The 14176-nt window shown below is 38.5% G+C and overlaps 1 protein-coding gene across 1 annotated transcript in view; it reads right to left on the bottom strand.

The window, feature by feature from the left end:
- The window catches only part of CPB1 (carboxypeptidase B1), a 31327-nt gene extending 19659 nt beyond the window's left edge, over nucleotides 1–11668 (bottom strand). The window contains exons 1-3 of the mRNA XM_033134300.1: nucleotides 11598–11668; nucleotides 11405–11480; nucleotides 4745–4869 (exon numbers count right to left, since the gene is read on the bottom strand). Coding sequence (XP_032990191.1) covers nucleotides 4745–4869; nucleotides 11405–11480; nucleotides 11598–11668 — 272 coding nt within the window. The remainder of the gene's footprint in view (nucleotides 1–4744; nucleotides 4870–11404; nucleotides 11481–11597) is intronic.
- Nucleotides 11669–14176: the final 2508 nt, after the last annotated feature.

Here is a 14176-nt window from a genome sequence, read left to right as displayed (position 1 = left end):
ATTTTAAAATGTATTCTGTGGAAAGCAAATTTCTCATCGAGCAGCCATTAGTATTTGGTTAGTGCATTAGTTTATATGGCTGCTGTGGGTTACGACAAACTTGGTGGTTTACAACAACAGGAAATTATTATTTCACACTTCTGTCTATTAGAAGTCCAACACAGGTCTCACTGGGCTAGTCAAGGACTCAGCAGGGCCGTGGTCCTCTCTGGAAGCTCTAGGGCGCAGTCTGATTCCTTGTCCTCTCCAGCTCCTAGAGGCTGCCACACTGCTGGGCTCTCTGCTCTCTCCTTCCATATTCCAGGCAGCAAGAGCCGCTCACGCTCACATGGCATCATTTGACCTTCTCTGCCTCCCGCTTCCACTTTTAAGGACCCCTGTGATTATATTGGACCTATTTGGACAATCTAGCATAATGTACCCATTTGAAGAAGTTCAGCTGCTAACAACCTTCATTCCATCTACAACCCTAACTCCTCTTTGCTGGGTAACATAATATGTTCAGATGCTCTGGGGATTAGGATGCAGACATTTTGGAGGGACAGTCATTCTACCTGCTACAGTTAGGGACAGTGGTTACAGTAAGTGCTATAATTATATTCATCACCCACACTGGATTGGTAAGAAAAGGGGAGAAGAAGAAGAAATCCTAAATTAGAAATCAAAATATCAGGGTCATTGTTTTGCCTAACTCATAAATTGAGTTCAGAAAAGTAATTTAATCTCTAGGCCTTAATTTTATAATTTTTAGAATGGGGGCATTTGATTAGGTGGTGTTTAATGTCCTGTTTAGTTCTAAGATGCAATGACTTGACTCAAATCCATAGGCCTGCATAGATGTCTCCCAAGGTTTATGAAAAAAAAATTAAACTATGGTAAAGTTACTAGGTACCATTTTCATAAAATCCAGGAAAACACGGAGGGAACTAATGCCTAGAATAGAGATAGTTTAGGAAAATGATTTTCAAATATAACGAAAACCTAAAAACAAAAACAAAACAAAAACCTTGAAAACTAGGAGAAAAAAAAATCAACAAACAGAAGTTTCAGAAAACAACCACATTCCAAGATCCTCAAACTGAAAGAACAAATCCTGCCTAACAAGGATGAACTTCTCTGACTGAATGACAAAACTCAAAGTCCAAGAGGGAATGATAAGTGACAGCTATTTTCACTTTAACAAGATTTCCCATTGTCAGCAAGCAAGTTCGTACTATGTCATCTAGGGCGCACGGTTTCTTGGTGGAGCCCAGAGAAAAGACAATAGTAGTTGATTGCTCGCAGGCCTTCCACAGCCTCAGGACTTTCACTAGATATTTGTATCTAAGACCGTAACCATGGTGACGATCTTTGACGTATCAGGATCCATCTCTGAGTGGAGGGGGCAGCAGCGCTCCCACCACATATCACTGCTTTTTCTCCTGCACCCAATCCGCAAATTAAAATTATTTAGGAGAATCAGCGACTCTATAGGGGTTGGTGTTTTGCTTGGTATTAAGACGAGACATTCTGTTAGAGTTAGGACTGTTAAATGTTAAACATGGTCATCAATACCAGGACAAAGAAGCATTAAAAAGCAGTTACATTTAAGAGAACACCTAAGAGTAACGTCATCACCTCTAGTAACTTGCAAAGAGCCTCTCAGAATGAGGTTGAAATGTGGTGCCGACTTCTGCATGAAGGCGGGGGATGGACCTAAAATGATCCTTTCCAGCCCCATGATTATTTGACTTTATTAGATTGAGGGCAAAGCACTACCTTAGCTATATTACAAAATATTATAACTAAATAATGAGCTTCTATTCTAGGAGATTAAAACGATGCCTCTTGGTGTAATAGGGACCGTATTACAGCTTCAACATCCAGAGGCATATACACTATTTTATATTTTTATATGTTCGTTTTATAGTGCTATCCAACTTATTTTAAACAAAAAACAAACACGCAGGCAAATTAGATAACAGGGACTCCCAACAGAGCAAGAAATACAGCGTCTGAGGAGGAGAGACACACCGCAGTTTTCTCTGCCTCTCAGGTTCCCGACGCAGGAGTGTTTATTTGGTCAGTACTGGACGGCGTGCCCTGTTGCTATCGCAGAACTACCTCTGGCGTGACCCTTACCATCCGAGGACACTTTCCTGTGCGGGTCTGAATATACAGAAAAATGACGGCGTTGGCAGTTAGCAACAAGCAGTCAGTCTGTCCCCGGTTTGCGTGGGGCAAAGACAACCTTCCTGAGATGCGCAGGAAGGAGTTCTGCCAAGGGCTGCCCACAGAAAGGTCCCCTCAGCTTGGCTTCAGACCATACATAGGAGAATGACACCATCCAAGCCCTAGTCTCTCTGTACCTACGGGTGCCACATTTAAAACGAGTGATTTTTCTTGGTGCACACATTGTGAATGTTTTCCTGTGGTGATTCAAAATCTGATTAAAGTTGCCAAATGATACAGGCCTTGGTGAAGGGGGTTGGAACCACTGAAACATCCAAAAAGCTGTAGATGTTTCCTATTGTATACAAACACTACTGGAAAGTCTTGCTGGCAGGAAGAGATCTAAATACAAAATAGTTACCATATGAGGTAATAATGGGTTGCCTAGGGATTGCTTGCAGGCCCGGCAAGGATATTGCTGGTGTGCTTCTCCAGGATTTCTAGGGACTTATTATTATTTAATATTTAGAAAATTGTATGCTACAAATATGCTAAGCAGTGAACAGAGAAGCAGAAGTTAACAAGTTCTTAGCTCTCAGGAAATGCCCTGTGTCCAGAGGAGACAACATTCATACACAGTTCCCCCAAAGTTTACTCTCCAAAAGTATGTGCATTGCCCACCCAATAAAAGATCGATATGTGATTAGAAGCCATTTTATGGCTTTGTGATATGGGTAGAATTAGGACATCATTCAGGTGGCTAGGGTAAGCTTATGGTGCCTGATCTTCCTTTTGTTTTTCTTAAAGAATTATAAAGAAACTCATCTTTTTTGATGTTACTGAAGGCCCCCTAAAGGCTAGGAATTTAGAAGTCCCTCCTAGCGTAATAAGAAGAGCAAAATGTCACAGACATGAACCTTAATCACATTTTGAAACTTACTGTGTTATATCTTTGTTTTAAAAAGACAGTCGATTCTTAAGGTCAAATTTTGACTTCCCACAGGCAGAAGCAGATAGCTAAGCTGTGTGAAGCATGATAATGGGGTTAAACATAACGGTTTCTGTTGACCTTTAAAAATGTACCATCTCCCTCTTTGTATGATACTAAACCATAGCAGCGTCCTCAGCAATAGTAATATCAGTTGCAATTTATTTACATATTGTTTTATTTCCTCTTCACACAGCCCTTTGAGAGAGGCATTATATCCTCATTTTATAGATAAGAAAACTGAAGCTCAGAAAGGTTAAGTAAATTATCCAAGGTTACACAGCCAGGAGGTTGCAGAGCCAGGATTTGAATCTGGTATTTTCTTCCCCCAAAGAATTTACTTATTGTGTAAATCTGTACCTCCACTTCTGATGGAGGTACAGATTGTATAAGTGAAAATACTGACATGCTAACATAAATACTAATCTATATTCTTTAGATGTGAAAAACAAGATAAATATTCTGTTAAAATTATGTAGGTCACATTTCCTTGAACTTGTGATGGGGCACTGTTGGATAAACATTCGAATGTTCAGAACTGGAGCCCAACCTGGTCTCTTTACCTCATGCTGACCCACTCCCTGGAGGAAGAACTCTGCTCTGGACTAAAGACCCCACTTCCTCCTTCCCTCTAGTGTAAATGCCTCGAGGTCAACATGGTCTCTGTCAGTTCTAAGCCTTAGCATACAGTCTGTTCTCTCACTAGAGTATGATTTTGTCTTGTCTTTGTCTGGTTAATTCCTACTCATCTTTTAGTTCTCAGCTAAAGCCTCATTTCTTAGGGTGGCACTTTCTAGGCCCTAGACTTGTTCTATTCCCCTGCATCTCCAGCTCTTTACTCTTCTTGACATGTACTACACATTATTGCAATTCTTTGTTTAAAGTTTGATTCCACAGAAGGGGTTGGGGCCATATCTGTCCTTTTCAGTACTTGGTATATATAGGCACTCACTATTTATTGGATGAACAAATGGACAACTGCCTCATCTTAAAGGCTTAAATGGACCAGTGTGCTATTTGGGGAGAGGACGTGTGGGGTGATCTGCTTAGCCAGCTCTATTCTTTTGGGGAACCACTTTCCTTTTTTTCAGTCCTTTTCTCCATGCCTTCTCCTACCATTAGAGATAGTGGTGAGGCCTTGGGGGAATAAAGGACAGAAGGACCACTTAGTCTGACTCTAGTCTGGTCCTTAATCTAAAGGAGCATGAACGGCCCTTATGGCTCACAATAGGTCTGGCTGCTCACCTGGGAAGGAGACTTGAAACAATTTGGGACGAAAATGGTATCTAGCTGATAATAAAATGTCAGTAGGTTTGGCCTGTGGTCTATATATAACTTTTAAACCAGTAGGAGGTCAGATATCTGACTGCAGATTTGGAGTTCAAGGGTTCAAAGCCATTTTTATTGGAGTAATAACTAAGCAGAAAATCTACCAGGCCTGAAGTCATAAGATGTGGAATCCAGGGCCTGCTCAGCCATGACCTATTTATAGGCCCTGGGGAAGCCATGGTCTTAGTCTTATTTTTACCTTCCCAGGGTTGTTCAGAGGCTTGGATGAGAGCATACATGGGAGAGAATTGTAATAGCTATAAAATATAAACTTACTCGTATTGTAGTTCATTCTGCTCCAGAAGGTCTTCCACAGCGGAAATATCTTCTGCTTTAACACGGAAGTCAACTGTACTTTGAGGTTTGATTTGTGAGGCAGAATCTGGTTTCCAGAAGTCGATCTGAATAAGGAATAAGATATATTGTATTGGGCACCTATAATCCAATGGGTAAATTATCATTGACAAGCACACTATTGCTCTACTCTGTTGATTCATTTTCAAACTCAAATTATCCATGAAATCTCTTAGAAATATCTCCTTTGAGTGAACAAGAGTTGAGATCAAGCACTTACATATCAACACAAATGTTTACACATATTTACATCAGCTTAATTGATTATTAACAAGCATGAAGAACATATAATTTTTTCCCATAGTGCTAGTTAATTGTGGTATTCTATAACTACTCTTTTCTAATTATTGATTTTCTAGAGAAGTTGCTTATTGTGATAGCAATGTTTGTGGTAATGGATAAATGCATTGAATGAGTGATGACGAATTAACTAGAGCCAGAGAATTTAACACAGAGAAATTGAACTTTCCTTTGTACTATTTAATAGTACAATAATGGACTTATTTTATGAGTTTATCTTGGAACTTAGTGCTGTACATATCACAGTAATATTGGACCCAGGAGTGTGCCTGACCTGTGTAGGATACAAAAAAGGAGAAAAATGTTTATCCTTCCACAGTGGTCATCCTGGTACCACGGCCAAATGCAAAATACTCTCGAGGATCTGGTAATGTACTGACATTTTCATTTATTCATTATTCATCAGCTGTTATTGGGGATCTACTATGTACTAGGCTCTGTACCTGAGACTGGAAAACAATAGTGAGAAAATCGAACATGGCTTCTGTCCTCATTGGGAGCGATTTGAGAGAAAATTATGCACAAAAATAACAGGATGACGTATTTGGTAATTCTAATGTTTTTCTTTGTGAATGTGTGATTTCAAATCTCCTTTTCCCATGGAAAAATATTAACCGAGGACATGCTGCCTCTTGTAAGTGTCTGCTTTCCTGTTCGGTTTTTGAGCTGAGTAAAGGCCTACCAGCCTGAGATGAGCCTGAGAGTGGGTCTTTCTCTGCCTCTGTGTCATGCACGATCCCTGTTTAAATGTTTACGAATTAGTCTTAAGCTAGAGATGTGGCAGGTGGTGATATTTGGGACCAGTGCTAGGAAACTTGGAAAGGAGTTTGGGCAGATTGAGAAGTTGTTTAATAGAAACTGGTAAGGTAAGATGTTAGGATGACTCGATTTTAGATACACTTGTGGAGAATCCAATAGCCTATATCTTGTCCTGGTAATCTCTAAGCCACTATACGTGTCTAGTGGGTGCTGAGTCATGAGTCAGGGGCATGGGGAATGTCAGGGAAATGGGAAGCAGGATAACAGGATTACATCAGGAGGGATTCCAGAAGAAAAAGTGTGTGTGGTTGTCATTAGGTGTTGAAAGGAGAGAGTCTTGATGATTTGATAAGGACTGGCTACAGCATGTGACCTAGTGAGTCAAAAGTTAAAAGTTAGTCGAGGAAGTGTAAAGCATGTCATGATAAGGACAGAGAAAGCACGGGGCTGGTAAGAATTCCAGTTGGCCAGCTCTGGAAAGAGAAGGGCAATGAAGACAAGCACATTATAGGAGGAAGTATGTTTTTAAAAGTTAACTCTAAATTTGTGTTCCTAATAAACTCTTGTCCTTCCAAGGTGGGATAGGAGAGGGAGGTGCATCTTTATTATCGACACAGAAGTTGAGAATTGGGAAAGTACATGAAGTCCTCCAAGCACCTGTAGGCAAGTTGGCAGCACCCTGAGACCTGTTAGCGTGCTCAGGGGACTTCCTACTGCCGAGGTCTGATCTCTGCTTGAAAGATCTTTCCCTGAGATTAGGAAAAGCCAAGCTAACAGCTCGAGGCAGGGAGGAAGTGTCAGAGAAAGAACTGTTTCTGGAGAAGTGCTCAATCAGTGACCCACTTCTCAGTGGGATAATTCTGAAGCCTGTGATTTGCTCCCTTTTCCTAGAATTAGCCTGTAGGATTAAGCTGCAGTCATCCTCTGTGGGGGCTGGCTTAATAGCGCCCCCTTTGTTGGCTGCCTTCCTGGCCTCCTCTGTACCACTTCTCACTTCTCTAACAGTGCTCCTTACAAAGATTTGAAATCTTTGCCCGCAAATCTTTGTCCAAGGGTCTGCTCTGAAAGAACCGATATTAAAATGCTAGCTTTCCACTCAGAGCAACAAATGCCTGCACAGTTTCCTTGGTGGTGGTTCTAGTACAATCTTGAGTACATCTAATCCCTCTTCAGAACAGCCTAATTATCTTATGGATGGATTTCTTTCTGCTTTTAGTTGAAAGTTGTCTTCCCTGATCTCATAACCTCTTGCCCATTGGTCTTAGCTCTGCCAAATATTGTGTGTGTGTATGTGTGTGTGTGTGTGTGAGAGAGAGAGAGAGAGATATACCGGGAGGTGCCAAAAAAATGTAACACATGGCTTGTATTCATCTTTTATTATCAGTATATATTGAATATTACAATTTTAATACAGTTATTTTCTTTCTTAAAATGTGTATACGTTTTTTTGGCACCCTCTGTATATTGCAGTGAGAATGATGGATTCTCTAAAATAGGGTAGATAATACTCAAAAAAATCGAGAACATTTATCCTCAAAATATTAGTATAAGGAGATAAATATAAATTGCTGTGATTACTAAGACCTTGTGAATGAGATCTATGTCTGAAGTATGGAAATGGAGTAATATATATATACGCATATATATATATATATGCGTATATATATGTATGTATATGTATATACATACGTATATATGTATATACGTATATATATGTATATATATGATATGGGGAATTGAATTGTATGTTAAGAAGTTGTAAAACTGCGGTTATAAAATTATAATCTAGGAAACTGAGTGACAAAGACCCATAAGGAACATTTGTTGGAAGATAAAAGAATATCTTTAAGTGATAGCGCTGTGAGAATGTCAACTTAATCAGCCAGCTGGCCGATAACTAAAGATTCCTTCCTAAAACACATCACAAAACTAGCCCAAAAGCAAGATAAAGTAGTGTGTCCATTTAAGTTAAGATAAATAGTCTTTATCTTAGTTTCTTTGGGGAATAAGATGGGCGTATGCAAGAATTTTGGTGTTGGGGATTTTTGGTTCTTCACAAATTTACACAAATTTGTTTCTTCACACTGCATTTGACTAAGGTGAGCATCGTATGGAATCTTCATTTATCTTGGTGGCATTTTCCTTTCTTGCTGGACGAGGAAGTGACTTCTAGTCTAGGCCTGATTCCAGACAGTGTGGAGAACTCACTAGTACAGTGGGAGTGATGGGAACGTTAGAAGACTGTAACCAGGTTACTCTAGGCACAGATCAACATGTACCTTAACCTAGAGAAACAGAGTTCAAGAAAGCACAGAGAAAAGAGAGTAGGTTTTATGGTAAATATCACTATTGAAGGAACAAATGCAACCCTGATTGTAAGGAGGTAAATTAAAGCCCTTACTGTACAATTACAGATGAAAAGGGAGAGGCGGCTAGAGTACTGTGTGGTCACAGATCTCTCCGATACATTCAATTTGGTTTTAAAAGGACGTGTTCAAATGCCAGGAGGAAGGACACGTGGCCAAGGATGAATACAAAGAGGAGATGCCCTTGTAATGATCTTATCAGGAAGGCTACGCGCCAGAATCTGCTATACTTGCAAGATGGGTAAGGAGAATACAAATCTGATTTTCAACCATGTTGGAAATAAATGAAGAAAGAAGAAACATGCTCCCACTGCTTGGAGCTAAAACACGATGTCTGCAGCTGAAAGAGAGAAAGTAGCCCTTTTTAACTCTTGTTGGGCTTTGTCTATCCAGAGGAGTTACACTGTCTCTTGCTTCTTCTACTTGTATAGAGAGATGAAATTAACATAAGTAAAGAATTTGTCACATGTTATAATTTTAGCAGAAATAACTTTCTTTGGAAAGAGAACATTGAATCCCAAGGAGATGAGAGAGGAGATTATATTGGTTCTGCAAATTGACCTCCAAATCCCAGATGTAGTGATGGTAATAATAGCAAACACTTACATAGTTCTTACTATATATGTTCTTTCTAAGTCCTTTATTTATTTTAATTCTTTTAAATTTTGCGACAATCCTATAAGGTAAATACTGTTATTCTCGTTTGGTAAATGAGGAAATTGAGACTCAGAGAGGTGTCCAAGGTCCAGCTCGCAAGCGGTAGGGCCAGGTATTGAACTCAGGCGGTCTGCATCCAGATTCTCGGCTTCCGACCCACCTAAAATGCTGAATTTCAGGTAACTAAAAAAGTACTGCCAATGTGATTGCAGAACTTTCTCAGCAATTTTGGAGGAATCAGAGCTTGAAGGGATTGCTGAGGAGTGGAAGTGTAAGTCTTGGATTTTATAAAGAGGAAAACAGGTGGATTCCAGAAGCAGGAGCTCCTGGGGCCTGGCATGGATTCCGGCAAAGCTGCAGAGTAAACTGGAAGCAGATGGATTGTGAGTGCTCAGCAAAGGAAGCTGTGATCTCCGGGAGCCAGCATGGTTTAAAGCAAGAATGAGTCAAGCCCAATTAACTTCATCTTATTATTGGAAGAGACCAGTAGCCTGAGTGCTAAATCTGGATCTTAGCAAAGCATTTGACCAAGTCTCTGTGTTTATATTCTTCTTTACAAACTGGAAAGCACAGTGCTATCTGTAGGTAACACCCCAGAAACATGGGTAGTTGAGCCAACTTATCCAAGAAGAGTTGGTTAATGAATCACGTGCAGTGCTTAACACATGTCTGGAACATTGGAGAATCATGATAAATATGTGTGGAGTGAACGACCCATGAAGGAGACCTCTAGTTCTGGGCTGACCCCTGACTTGCTGAGTATTTTTTTTTTTAAAGTGACAGAGATAAAAGTTGAGAAGGCATGCTTATCAAACTTGCTGGTGGTGCCAAGTTAGGGGGAAGAATTATTACCCTGGATGCCTGAATTTGTTTTTAAAGTGATCTCAACATGCTGAAAACAGGTTATCAAGATAAATTTTAGCAGGGTAAATATAAAATCTTGCATTTGGGTTAAAAAATCAATTAGGCAAGCACAGAAGGAAGAATATCTTGCTTGAGGGTGATTCATGTGAGGAAAAAAATAACCTAGTGGTTTTGATTGGCCATAGGTTTGCTATGAGCTAAGAGTATTCTATTCAAGATGCTAAAAAGAATCGTGAGCCCCATTAATAAACATCTGCTTTAGAAATGCAGGCAGGCATTGGTCCTGCAGTATGTATTAATCAGAGCACACCTGGAGGTCCACTGTCAATTCTGAGAGCTACATTTTAAAAAAGAAATATAGAGAGAAAGATTGAGCAATATCCAGAGGTGACCAGAATGATTGAGTGTCTGTAAACCAGTGCTAAGGGAAATGATGGAAGGACTGGAAAAGATAAGTCATAGAGGTAAGACAATATTTGGCTTCAGTAGGTCCAATGGGTCAAAGTTAGAGAAGGTAGCTTCTAGCTCCTATAAGAATTAGAATGATTTTTAAGACAAATGGGCTACTCTGAAAAGCGTATTCTAACTATCCCTAGAAGTACTCAAACAAGTTTATTAGGGTTAACAACCAGGGATGCTGTTTCTATGGAGGAAATTCCAGATTTGAGTGGGATGCTGGGATAGATGACTATATTCTCTTTCAATTCTAAACTTCTGAATCTGTTCCAGATTATGATACTCTCTGCCATCTTTTTTTTTTTTTTATCTCTCCACACTTTAAAACTAAAAAAAAAAAAGAAAAGAAAAAAGTAATAAAAAGCCTAAAGAACTAAAGAAAGATGGATAGGTAGATATTTAGGAGTTAGTAGATTATTTTGGTTTATATATTCATGAAGAAACAGCATTGGCCTAAGTGAACAATTTGTGATCAGCAATAGCTTCCTACCAAACTACAAATACAAATAAAAATGTCGGTTTTCATCCTATGTACAGTGGATTTCTTTTTTCTTCTTTTTTTCTTTTTTCTTTCTTCCTTTCTTTCTTCCTTCCTTCCTTCCTTCCTTCCTTTCTTTCTTTCTTTCTTTTTTTTTTTTACTAGCATAGATATTTGGAAAGTATGGAAATCACTCATGGCTTTTTACCTTCTTTTCCCCACCATGTTGTGTCATTAAGAATGCCTGACTCAAGGTCATGAAAACTCAAGCTGTTTGATTTGGAATGAAAGAAAATCAAAGAGAACAGATGATACATGGGATGTGGAAATGAATTTCAAGTTGGACAAAAGCCCAGTTTTTCAGTAATATCCAAGTTGATCATTTTTCTTTTTTGCCTTAGAAGGGAAGTGACTGTACATTAGATGTTCTATGACCTTTGCAACAGTTCCAGCTCATCCAGTTGTCATACTCTGTCAGCTCTTTAAAAAGTTACCTTGGATTTATAATAGTAGAGGGCTATGGCAATCTGATTTAGGCAGAAAAAGAAAGTATGTGGCATTAAATGTTTTTCAAGTTTTTATTTCTTGCTACAAAAATGCTATAGTTAATATTTCATGTCATTCTTCCTTTGATGGAACCACAGTGCAATCTAAGATTTTAAAGTAAGTGTGAAGCAAACCTATAGTATAGTTATTATTTACCTCGTGGGTGCTGGCCAGCTCCTGAAGTAAGCGGATGTGATTTTCATCTTCAACATGGACCCGGAACACCTTCTCGCTGAATGGTGAGATAGCAGAAGAAGATTGGGTAATACATTCAAATTTGGGTAAAACATTCAAATTTGGGGGCTACCAAGGAAGAAAGACTTGCTCATTTAAAGAGCTGTTTACTTACCCCTCGAAGTGCTCACCAGAATGGTGAGCCGACGCTAGGGCCACAGTCACGAGAACTAAGAACGCCAACATTGTGCTTGAATAGGTCTTTTGGGTGTGTTTTACCCGCTTTTATATATAACCCAAGGTGTTCTTTGTTTTCTTCTTCTGATTGCAAATAGGCACTATCAAATCTTGATTAATAGTTTTCCTGGCACTGTTGCCTTGGTAGCTGTGTAATGTGTGACAGGATATCTCTGTGCACACCTGTGGAAACAGCACATAATCCCAGCTTCAGCCTATCTAATTTGGATGTTAGACCTTGAATAGTCTTGAGGTAAACGAATAGAATAAAATATATTTTGTAGACATTTTTATTTCGTTTTGAACTGAGAATTACATATAATAGATTCTATAGATTTAAGTGTAAAGTTTGATGAGTTTTGACAAATGTATAACCCATGTAATAAATATCCCAATCAAGGTATAGAACATGCTCATCACCCCGAGAAGTTCTGTTGAGTACATTTTTAGTCTATTTCTATATTCCTCTCAGGCAACCACTATTCAAATGTCTAGCTTCATACATTAATTTTGCCTATACTTCACGGAAATAAGGTCATACTGTATACATTCCTTTGAGTCTGGCTTCTTTCATTCAAGATAATGTTTTTGAGATTGATTAGTCTTTTTGTTTGCATTATTGGTTTGTTCCTTTTTATTAACAAGTAATATTGCATTATATGACTGTACCACAATTTGTTTATCCATTTTCCTGTTGACGGATATTTGTGTTGTTTCCAATTTTGTGTTATGACTAAAGCTACAATAAACCTTCTTATACAAATCATTTTGTTGACATATGCTTTAATTTGGAGAGGAGGTAAATGAGAGTGGAATTGATAAATAATGTAGATGAGGTTCAACATTATAAAATTTTGCCAAACATTTTTCCAGTGATTGTATGATTTTTACGCTTTCAACAGTATACAGTTGCTCTGCATTGTCTCCAACATTTTGGTATTTTTAATCTTTAGGTAATTCTAGTGAATGTGTAGTAGTATCTAATTGTGGTTTTAATTTGTATTTTCCTGATATTAATGATGTTAAACATTTTTTAAATGTATTTATTGACCATTCATAAATCCTCTTCAGTGAAGCATCTATTGAAGTCTTTTGCCTTTTTAAAGAAATTCGTTGTTTGCCTTTTAAAATTGTTTTATAGTAGTTCTTTATACATTCTGAATACAAGTCCTCTATTAAAATATATTTTGCACATGTTTTTCAGTATGTGGCTTGTGGAACTTCATTTTCTCAATATTATCTTTTGATGAGCATAAGGTTTAAATTTTGATGAAGTTTTAGTGTATCAATGTTTTTCTTTTATTATTCACGCCTTTTACATTCTTTCCAAGAAATCTTTGCCTGTTCCAAGGTCTCAAACACATTTGCCTATGTTTTCTCATAGGAGCTTTGTACTTTAGGTCTTAAGTATGGTGACGTATGGTGAAGTATGTATCAACAATTTTTTAAAATATAGATATCCAGTAGGTCCAGTACAAGTTGTTGAGAATGCTTTTCTTTCCCTATTGAATTACATTGGTTTCTCTGTCAAAATTCATTTGGCCATATAAATGTGGGGGGTGAATTCTGGATTTTCTATTGTTTTCCATTGATCTATTTGTCTAATTTTATACAACTATCGCAACATCTTAGTTATTATACTAAGTAGTATTAAGGTAATACAGTATGTAAGTCCTCCAACTTTGTTCTCTCCCAAGACTGTTTTGACTGTTCTAAGCACTTTACATTTCCATATATTTTTCAGTATCAACTTGTCAATTTCTATAAAAAATCTTGCTGGGATTTTGATTGGGATTGCACTGAATCTATAAAGCAATTTGGGGAGAATTGATATAACATTGAGTATTTCAACTTATAAGCGTGTTATCTCTGTACATTAATCCAGGTCTTTGTCAAAAAGTGTGAGGGGTCTGAGATTTTAACCTACCTGCAAGATAAAAAGTTATCCTGCCAGAGTTTCATAGATGCTGGCAGAAGACAGGAAACTCCTGGGTCAGAATCAAAGGACTTTATTATCTCTGGCACAGTGGGCAGCATAAGCTTTATATTTGTGTCAGTCCCTTTGCACCCCAGTTCCACTGGGATAATGTGGAGGTGGGTGCATGTGGACGCTGGGTACACAGGTTTGTGTCATAATTGAGGTAGACCGAGTTTCAGAAACTCAATTTTAAAGAGGGGACTGCCAGTAAATCTGCCGAACCTTTGTCTCAGAGGAGACATTAGCTTTATTACATTGGAGGGCAACAGAACTTTCCTTTGCCCTAGAGGGAGATCCCACTTCTATCTTCTAAGCTCTTTGGTATACAAACATCTTTGAAAAGATAGTCCAGAATAACAGTTGTCCCAAGACATGCAGAAACAGAAGGCTCCGTGGAGAATTGTCTTTCAACAATTCCCTACCCCTTCCTGTAAATCTACCGCTTTCTATATCCTCTTTACTTCTGGTGAATTATCCTGTGAGTATGCTACTGTACTGGTCACTCTGATTAATCTGATTGACAGGGGCTAGGACAAAAT

This window comes from Rhinolophus ferrumequinum, chromosome 2 (assembly GCF_004115265.2).
Source record: "Rhinolophus ferrumequinum isolate MPI-CBG mRhiFer1 chromosome 2, mRhiFer1_v1.p, whole genome shotgun sequence".
In the NCBI taxonomy this organism is placed as follows: domain Eukaryota; kingdom Metazoa; phylum Chordata; class Mammalia; order Chiroptera; family Rhinolophidae; genus Rhinolophus; species Rhinolophus ferrumequinum.
The sequence above is the reverse complement of the archived record's forward strand: the minus strand, read 5'-3'. Positions and strand labels throughout refer to the sequence as shown.